Source organism: Thunnus maccoyii, chromosome 7 (genome assembly GCF_910596095.1).
Source record: "Thunnus maccoyii chromosome 7, fThuMac1.1, whole genome shotgun sequence".
NCBI classification, from domain to species: domain Eukaryota; kingdom Metazoa; phylum Chordata; class Actinopteri; order Scombriformes; family Scombridae; genus Thunnus; species Thunnus maccoyii.
Genome location: NC_056539.1, coordinates 2,098,854 through 2,109,250, shown reverse-complemented (window position 1 = coordinate 2,109,250; position 10,397 = coordinate 2,098,854). Strand labels below are relative to the sequence as shown.

At 39.1% G+C, this 10,397-nt stretch overlaps 1 protein-coding gene across 1 annotated transcript; it reads left to right on the top strand.

The window, feature by feature from the left end:
- Window positions 1–207: 207 nt before the first annotated feature.
- Window positions 208–10,397, top strand: LOC121900556 (aquaporin-4-like). The gene is made up of 5 exons (XM_042416977.1): window positions 208–296; window positions 5,415–5,868; window positions 7,287–7,451; window positions 8,883–8,963; window positions 9,922–10,397. The coding sequence occupies exons 1-5, from the start codon at window positions 262–264 to the stop codon at window positions 10,174–10,176; spliced, it is 990 nt and encodes a 329-aa protein (XP_042272911.1). The 5' UTR covers window positions 208–261; the 3' UTR covers window positions 10,177–10,397.

The following is a 10,397-nucleotide window of genomic DNA, read 5'->3' as shown; positions in this document are numbered from 1 at the left end:
ACTTGACAAATGCCAAATTAGTCACTTGCGTAACTAGCTTATTGTTCTAGTCTGACAATAACAAAAATCTAATAATTCGACTAGTATGATTTATCTATCCATTACGTGGGTGAGTCCATGCTGATCTACATTTTTCTGCTGCTCCTTTTATTCCCAACTGATCCCATACAGGTCTGACCAGGATAAACCAGACCCTAACCATAAACACACACGAGCGCACACGCTATAAAAGCCAGTAACCGCCTCCGTGCTGGTGGAGTCATGACGGAGAGCGGCGGGGCTCTGGAGCGCCTGAGGTGAGTACATGCGTAAAGACGCACAGTAGCTGGAAACTGGACTTTAGAGCAGAAGCTTCAACACGGTATGGAGAGGTGTGTTTCGGACTGGATTTAGCTAGTTGTTTTTAACAATAAGCCTGTATACTAATTTCATCATTGATTTGTTGAAAAAACGTGTCTTTAATTGATTCTTTATCTAATAGTTAATGACACTGAACAAATAAGTTTGCAAGTCTTATCACGGTTGATTTAATGATGTGAATAATATCAGATGAAGGGAGTGAATGAGGAACCAAGCCTTTTGTTGCGAATATGACTTTTTTTTCTTAATTACATTACAATTATGGTGAAGGGAAAAACGTAGGTTGCATAATCGCTGTGTGGTTTGAACATTATGAGCTGCAGAATAGTTTGGTTATTTTCTCTTCTTATTGACAAGATCTGCAAAAGGAGAAGACTCTTAGTCATATGCTGACTGATCTATTCTCATGTTGATACCTTTTATTTGTGTGGAGACTTACTACAGGGAATGTTTATACCACAAGTCACTGTAGATTTCAGCACAAACAGCCACGATGAATCAGAGACTGTATTTTAAAACACTTCAAGTATTGACTTAAAGCTGTTAACCTTTTCTGACTTTTTAAATATAACCCTGCCTGTATTGACCTCATAACAGAAAGATGCAGGTTACCTGACCACCTGTACTACTGTTACTACTACTGTTCTTACTGTTCTCTTTCTACTACTGCTTGTGCTTCTGCTATTAGTATGTGTAAAATATATTACTCATATAGCATGTCAATACAGTTAAAAAGTATTTATAACTGCAGATACATTAAAATGTGAGCAATAAATGAACATGTAGCAAATGAATGACAGCCAATTACAAAGAAGAAAATGTATACAGTATGTATACTGTAGTTCAAGTATAAATAAGTCTTAAAAAGTGTAAGTGGCTTTGTTTTTGTGCTCTCATGCATGCACTACAAACCTGACAAGGGCCCCAACACAGTTATTGTATGAAATTCTTGGACTTGCGATGGTGTGACATTGTTCCCAGTTGAATCAAAGGGACAAAGAAAGCACTATAATCTGCAATAAACTGAGTCCAAGGCTGTTGGAAGAGACAGAAAGGATCGTGTGTCTTATAGCATTTATCAAAAAATTTACATATCTTCTTGAGAAGTAAAGATTGATGACTGATGTGATATTATTATGTGGTCATTTATAGGATAAATTGAAATACATAAATATGTTATCAACCTCAGTGTAAATAAGTCTAAAATTAGTTTATGGTCATTCATCTTGAATGCTACCTATGTTTCTGTGTTTATTTGATTATGTTCAGGGTCAGATTAACCCTCGAGGGGGCTCAAGGACAAAAGTGAGATGTGGGCACCTACTCAGCACCCGTTTCTTCCACTCTGCGCATTTTGAGTCCTGTCCTTCAAAAAAAGATGATCAGGATTAGTCGTTAATGCGAGTGCCCCAAAACAAGATATATGTACGCTGAAGTGACAAAAGTCCTCTAGCTGCCGTAGTAATTATGATGGGAGCAAAAAGGAAAATTAGATGATGTTATTATAGAGCAACAAGGTTAGTATAGGGAGGAGGTTGGGGTGGGTGGATGGGTCAACAAAACATCAGACTTTTACACAAGAGATCACTGTTCCGTTCTTATCTCCAACCACTAGTCAAGACTGCTTTTTACAAACTATGACCACCCATTATCCACTAACCTTAACCACGTGGTTATTATTGTAACCATGATGATGACAGTTTCCTAACCTTAACAAAATACTGATTTTAACCCAAACCATGATCTTTCTCTAACCCTAACCAAGTGTTTTTTATGCCTAAACCTAACCTTAACCAAAGCGTTGTCACATCATAAAACATATTTATTTTTTAACAGTGATGTGTAACTGTTCTGGAAGGCTCAGATAAATGATGTCATCCTAATAGTAGGGGCGCCACATCAGAAAACTTGTACAGTAGTGACTGAACTGTGAATGAAGGAAATTTAAAATGAGCAAAAATACCCTGGGGTTTGTAAAGGGTTAGATCAAACAAAACTCTTTTGGAATTAAGAATTGTTTTGGAAGCCATGTTAACAAGGCAGGATTGGAAAGTAAGCAACTGCCTAACCATGTAATTAACTGAAAAAAATTATAAACAGTGTGTTTGCTCATACAGTCTAGCATCTAGCATTTTATTAAATATTGTTCTTACTGGCTAATGCATGGAGAGAGGAAAAAATGGGGGGTCAATAAGGGCCCACGACTTGTTTTTATCCCAGGGCCCTCTAGCAGTTTAATCCAGGCTGTCAACTTCACTAGATTTGCTGTAAGTGAACAATAATAACTTTGATTCAGTGGTTGTCTACATGAGAACTGTACAACACTTCCCTTAGCCACAGACCTACTTGAAATCATAACTCATGATTTAAATCATGATCACAGTTCAGCTAAAAGGCAACACGCGTGTGAAATTGTACAAAATCATGGTGTCACGATTCGATTCAGAATTAAGTTTTGTTTCAAAAATCTATTTGCAATTTCATATATAGAGAAGGGGGGACTATTTTCAGGCACTTACTCCAGTGCACTGTATAACTATAATGAATTGCAACAAGAAATATAGCTAGCAGTTAAGCTAGCTGGTCTAGATGACGATCACTGTCTGACCAAACAAGACAAAGACAGAAAAGTGTGTGAGAAGATGTATCTATTTTATTTTCAAAAGTGAACTCCATTCATGTGGAAGCATGTTACAGTCGCCTGCCTGTATATGAATAATGAAACACCTCTGGCTCACTGTCTTTTGTAGAAACAGCAGCTCAGTATGATGGGAAAAAATAGTACTGTTAGTAACATTAAGGGCCATATTTTCCTGAAATAGGGCATAGGTGCAGATCCAGGTCTTAATTCCTGGCACGTGGCACGTTTGGCTGTGACCAACATATTTTTGCAATTTTCCCAACCATCAGCACTGGTGCACTCTGGACTCAGCCAGGCGCAACGCGGAGGAGAGAGTGAATAGATTATCAGTGGGAGGAATGCATTATGTGCAGGTGGAGTCAGGACGGACTTCAATAATGATGATCACATTAGCTCCTCTCATTCCCTTTAAACACAGCAACAGCTGAAACGAGGGAGAGAGGCTGAGTGAGAAAGAGGAATGAGTTCACCCCTGAAGTTCCAAATAATATTTGGGGTGTCATTCAGGACACCCTAAATATTAATATTCATCAATCCATATATGCTGACAATGGCAGAATGAAAATGAAGCTGATGTGCTTTCATGTGTGCTGCTGCTTATTTTGTGCAAACAATTAATAAAGGACAATAAATCCTTTTAAAACTCCGCAATTGTACTCCTCCATATTTGAAAGTCCTCATTTATATATATATACAATATAGTATATACAATATCCTTAAATAAACAGATACAAAATCAGGTTTAGAAATTTGCTGGTTAGTGTTTGAAAAGCGCACAAGTTCTGTCACTGTTTCCTCCAAATATTTAAATGATGAATGAAGGTATCCACGCTGTGCCAACTGTGCATAAAGTAAGCAGGACTGTGTTTAAACCTATTTTAAAATGATTTCATGAACTTGTTTTATTTGTTCATGGATTTATTCAGGATGTTGATGTAGGCCTACTCTGTTTAGGAAGGAGTGTGCACGGCACAGGACCTCAAGCTGTCAGAGGCTATTTTACACACTGATTACATGGATACTAGGGATGTGCAGAGAGCCCAGTATTTGTATCTATATTTGTATAGGCAGCAAAATTATTTGTATTTCTGTTCAAATAAAAGTGGAAAGAGGCTTGGAAATCCTGATTTTGTTTTTTATTACGCTTTTAATTTTAGAAAATTAAAGTGTTACAGTAAGTGTTCATGAATAAACTACCTTATGAAGGAGGTCCCCACACTGGGTCTCAAACTGGAGTCTCCCAGATCATACACGACTGCTGACTACTGAGCTAAAACTTTACTCATTGCCTCATTGCAGACAGACCTCTACCTATTTATACACCCATAACACAGAGACAGCACACCGTGTAACTTGTAGGGAAAAACTTCAAAAGCGATTATTGCTTTGCACTTTTCACTTCGCATGTGTCAGTAGTTCAGCTTTATCTCTGGGGAACACCTCCAACTCTGAGAGTGATGTCCGAATAAGGAAATGTGCGTCATGTAGCAGGTGGATGTGACTCCCCTCGTTGAGACCTGCTGATAGATGTAACAGTGGAGCAGAGGAGAGAGACTGAGATAGCGATGTAACCGACCTGCACGCTGGTATTTGACATGTTTTTGTTTTTTTTTCCTGAAAACAAATAATTTTTAAAAATATTTGTACGAAATAAATACTCGTCAAAAACCCACTATTTGTGCTTTGCCGATAACAAATTTGTATTCTGGCACACCCCGTAATGGACACCTCCACACACAGACGTGATTACTGCAATATTTGGAGAGTTGATTGTAAGTGGCAAAACTAAAAACTCACTGTAATGATCCTCATGACATGACAGAAAAAATAATTTAATTCTCTAAACTGAGTTTGAGCTTTTATGTAATAAAACTGTCTGGACCGTTTTAATGGAGCTCAGGACGCATCCTGAGGACCGCTGCATTGCTTCAAATTATTTTATTGTTAAACTTGAAATCTGTGAGTAACAGTTTTCCAGTCTGATGTGTAGAAAATACAGAACATTAATTAATGTAGATCCTGAACGATCCTGTCGCCACGTGGGAAGATTGAAATAATTAATAAAGTTTCCTCTGCTGTGCCATCTGTGTGTAAAATGACTGTCTCTTAAATCAGAGACTACAGCTGTTTAATGGACATGGTATATATCCGCCATTCTACAAGTTGTTGTGGGAAACGGAATACGACAGAACATATTTCTGAACTCTGGATCACCAGATAACGTTCATGTGGATGATTTTATTGGCAAGAATCTTCCATAAAAATTGTGTTTTGACTCTCATGTCAATCTGCAGTAAATGAAAAAAAAGTGTAGGAAACTGAAATGGGCAAAACTTAATATAAATGAAAGGTGTTTTGTGATTTTGGAGATTTTCTCTTCTCATTCCTTTTTTTCCTCCCTCTTCCTCTTCAGGAGGTGTTGCTTCCCCTGCCGTAGACCTCACTGTCAGTTCTGGCCTCCTTGTTGCACTGGAGACAAAGTCATGACTGCCTTCAAGGGCATCTGGACTCAGGAGTTCTGGCGCTGTGTGGGGGCCGAGTTCTTCGCCATGCTCCTCTTCGTCCTGCTCAGCCTTGGTTCCACCATCAACTGGGGGGCTGTTGAGGAGGATCCCCCTCCCCGTGATCTGGTGCTCATCTCGCTCTGCTTTGGCCTGAGTATTGCCACAATGGTGCAGTGCTTTGGCCACATCAGTGGTGCTCATATCAACCCAGCAGTCACGGCAGCCATGGTGGTGACCAGGAAGCTCAGTCTGGCCAAAGCAGTCTTTTACCTGTTGGCCCAGTGTGTAGGTGCCATAGTGGGAGCCGCCATTCTGTTCGGGATCACCCCCGCCTCTGTGAGGGGGGGTATGGGGGTCACCATGGTAAGAGGAGAATGCATGTGTTTGACTTTATTTTAAAACATTATCATAGATTATTTCACAGTAATGCTGTCACCTTATTCATTCCTCTGTGATGGCAGATATTTATTTATTAGTTATATCATAATACTCTCTCTAAAGTCCCCCTCCACTCTAAAATGTGTTTATTCTTGTTCCTTCATTTGAATGTTTAAGCTTCACTGTGCAGAATGATGGATGTGCAGAGTTTGTTTTCACATTCATCTGCTGAAAGTGGAAGGTTTCTCTGAGTTCATTGAAAATCTGATTTAAGGGGTGGGCCTATGAGCATGATTGGTGACATCACAACTAGTTTTGAAGCCAGTCCTGATCCAATATTCAACACAAATGTGATATGGAAACTTGAAGCCTCCAGTGCACACACAGTACACCGTGAATGGACTCTCGTGTCCAGCAGTTAAACTTCTGAAATGACATAGATTTGCATATTCATAGACTCTGTAATTTTGAATAAGGTAGGAGTAGATGCTATTTTTAAGAGTTTGACATGGTACAGACACACATTATTTTGTACATCTTAATAAATTTCTGGAGGTGACTGAGCCCTGATCCTAATTTCCAAAATAAATTCACTATTACTATTCTACACTATTCTTGCCTGGAGAAGGAGAAACTAAAAAAAGCGATTAATAGGATTACTTCCAAGCAAACACTTGCCATGAATCTAGTTTACCATCAATCAGCAACAGAGATTACTGGATAAAGACTTATTCTGTAATCTTGAAGTAGAATTTAGTGTAGAAAAGACTGTCTGGGGATGCCAAGGTATCCTTATAGTTATACTGGACACATGCCACATAACTGTCACCACATCATCTGTTTGATTCTGGCTCCAGACCCTTGTTGTCCAAAAATGCAGAAAAATATATCTTAAAAAACGAAAGACTGTGTGCCTTTGCCAAAGTGGCTTGTAGAAATCACATTTACAGGTTATAGCCTTAAGCCAGAAAAATGCTGGAAAAAGCTGATAACTTGCCTGGAGCTATGAATGAATAAATATGTTGTAGTAATGTATTATAATAGAATATAATATAATTGAGTTGATTAGTTCAGAAGAATTTTCTTATGAATCTTGTTGTTTCTTGCTCCCATTGCTTCTCATCCAGCTGGTTTTCTATGGATTTACTGAAGAGGGTAAATATGTCAAAAGTCTTAAAATCAACATGATAAAGTTTTCTTGATGTCACAAAGACCCCATTTCCACCTAGTATTAACATGTTATACCTATCTGGATGTGTTCCAGACGTGGTCCCACTGATCCCATATACGTTCAGATTACAATACGTTCTATGTGTGTTATAACCAGATACAGATCACATACTAGGAGTATTATTATTATGTATTTTTGTGCTGCTCATATTACTTTTGTATTTCCAATACAGGTGAACACGAGCATCTCAGTGGGAAACGCGCTGGTTGTAGAACTTTTCATCACCTTCCAGCTGGTCTTCACTGTGTTCGCTACCTGTGACCACAAACGTAGTGATCTAAAGGGTTCATCTGCTCTGGCCATCGGTCTGTCTGTTTGTATTGGCCACCTGTTTGCTGTAAGTACCCACTTGTCCAGCTGTTACTATACATAGATACATAGAAATCAATAATAAAGCTGTAAAGAGGAAGGGTGTTCAATATCAAAACCATCCATCACTGACACAAATGACTCAAAACACTACACTCACACAGCAATCACAACAGCCCTGCAATAAACACTATTCAGTTTAGGTTGAGATTGTCTTAGAAAAAACATGTTTCTAACTAGCAAAGTGGGTCTTGCGTCTCCACTTGCTGGTTTGGTTCATGTATGTGCAGCAGTGCAAGGTGCAAAAAGGCTGAGTGAAGGTGAATATCGATCAGAGGGTGTGGTGATTAATAAATACACTCTCAGCCAGTCACATTACTGGTCTCATAGCTCTGAAACAGCTGAGCCAATCACAGTGAAGTATGACATTGACAGATCAACAAATGGAAAGAAGCTTATTCATATTTTTTTGTCTGAGTTGCAGAGCAGTATGACATGAACACGTAGCACCATAAATCTGCAGCCAGAGAGAGATGGTGTGGGGTTTTTAACAGTTCATTAGTACAATGACGATAGAAAGAGTGGACAGTCGTGTGTAATGGCAATGCACTCCTGCTGCCTTCAGATGCTGCAGAGATTTAATGTTAAAGTTCACTTAAAGTTACAGAGACGCTTTTCATACAGTATAAAGCAGCTGTTGACAGCAGATACTGTAAGAATCATCCACATTCATTCATAGATAAATGCAGACTGATTTACTGATGTGTTATTTTTGATACCGATTTAAATGCATCTCTACTGAGTGAGGATTGTTCAATGAAATTAGTTTAATTACATTTTGAGCATTATTCTGTTATTGCTGAGCATTTGCATCAGCAGCAGAATGATGTTGCACCAGAAACAAATGTGGTTCTGAGACGTTCTAAGAAGTTCTAGCACCCAGTTTTCACCAAAATACGAGAAACTTGTTTTGTGCTGCTTCATTTGAATTAACAACATTACTGCCTTTACTTTCTGAGAGATAACAGATAGCAGACATTATTAGACCAAAGACTTTAAAATAGGAGACTGCTGTTTGCTGTCCATTTCCTACCCATAGTCAAAATTGGTTTCTTTGACCAAGCAGTTCCTCTTTTATCCCTGAATGATGAAGTTTCTAAGTAATTATTTTAACCCATTTTAAGCATGATCTTTGTTCAGACCTTAACAAGTAGTTTTGGTGGCTAAACTTAACCAGACCTTAACCATAGTGTTGTCACATGATACAACTCTAATATGAATATTTTCAAAATGATTTGGGAAGGCACTGACACCATTTCTACCTGTCCACAGGGGCATCAGATCAGGAAAGGCTTAGCTGGATTATTTTGGAAGGCAATTACAAAAACCATGTTTTTGCTTTAGTTTGGAGGACTTGTTGCAACAATCTACTATTTACTGAATGTCTCACTGTCTTCAGATTCCCTACACTGGAGCCAGTATGAACCCGGCCCGATCCTTCGGCCCAGCCATGATCACATGGTGCTGGGAGAACCACTGGGTAACAAAATTTTTATTTTATTTCATTAAAAAGCTAGACACTATCAGTATACATCATGTATAGCTGTGCAAAGATTGCTTTATACCATACACAGAACCTAAACTTCTGGATCCAACAGGGTCTGAGTTATTCAAAATCAGAAAGGTTTTTTTTGCCTAAAACACTTAACAGGAGATACATTTCATATAATGCAGTACTCATGGTGGATTCTCCCCATTTTGAACAGTTGTTCAATGTCAATTTTCTGTTTGGCGAATCATTGATAAGTTTCAGTTGTCTACAGGTGTCTCTGTGTTCCACCAATAACAAAACAGAGTAAGAGTTCTCTCTGAGTCACTTTCAACAACCAATATTTCTACAGAATCTCTGAGAATCTTTGAGATGACTCTTCACTGCTGGTATCCTGACATGTCATTAGTATTGTGTGTTTTCTTTCTGTGTTCACTCGGCTTTGATATTGTTTCTTGTTTGGATTTTGATCTTTGAGATTGTAGTTGTCTCATCTCCATCTTGTGTCATTTTCACATGGCATTGTCTGCTTTCACATGGGCTTCAAAAATATCTCTGTGGACAGTTTTCTGTGTCTGTTTCATTTCCTGTGCCCTCTCTTTCTTGCTGTGGTTGAACTGGATGTCACTGCTGTTTCTCAGTTTTGGCCAGTATGATATGGATTGCCAGAAAGACCAGCTGTGGTACATGTTATCAGTAAGATGGCGCCACTCTAGTGGCAGCTTGTTGCAGCAGCTCCTCTTAACTTGGCTGCTGTAACACTTTAATATACCATGAACTTCACAATTTAACAGAACTTTATGTGAGATCTATAAAAAAAAATCAGTTCACCACCAAGAACCATCAGCCTCCAGACAAACAGGACAGAAGAAAATCTGAGGAGAAACACTTGACTGGTCACCAAAAATATATATGTGTGTGTGTGTGTGTGTGTGTGTGTGTGTTTCAGGTGTACTGGGTAGGTCCAACACTGGGTGGGGCTCTGGCTGCTGCTCTTTATGAATACCTGTTCTGTCCAAACCCAGAGCTGAAGAAACGCTACTCGGAGGCCTTCATCAAGACACCTTTCACTGCAACTAAACACCGGCAGGATTCAGTCACTGCTCAGGAACCTCTTTTCACTGTCATGGACGTGGAGAGAGCTGAGAGGAAGGAAAGAGAGAGAGAGAGGGAGGTATCAGAGGAGGTGTTGTCCTCTGTGTGACTAGAGAGAGACCGATGTTCAGACTGCTGATCAACAGTCCATTCTGAAGGAGACGGACTTCCTGTAGACTGGCACAGCAAACACTGACGAATGATGGAAGGAAGAAGGAAAAGAAATGCAAATGTATTTAATGTGTAACAAGACTAACAGAAATATTTGGGGTCCTTCTTGTGTTTGTCCTTATTTGGTAAAGGGCAGCACCAAGGTTTTGTGCCATTAAA

What these genes read in the sequence shown, in the direction of transcription:
- LOC121900556 (XM_042416977.1), top strand. Translation starts at nt 262, where the DNA reads ATGACGGAGAGCGGCGGGGCTCTGGAGCGCCTGAG. An exon ending in GGGGCTCTGGAGCGCCTGAG is followed by an intron (nt 297 to 5,414) that starts GTGAGTACATGC and finishes CTTCCTCTTCAG; the next exon opens with GAGGTGTTGCTTCCCCTGCC. An exon ending in GGTGCTGGGAGAACCACTGG is followed by an intron (nt 8,964 to 9,921) that starts GTAACAAAATTT and finishes TGTGTGTTTCAG; the next exon opens with GTGTACTGGGTAGGTCCAAC.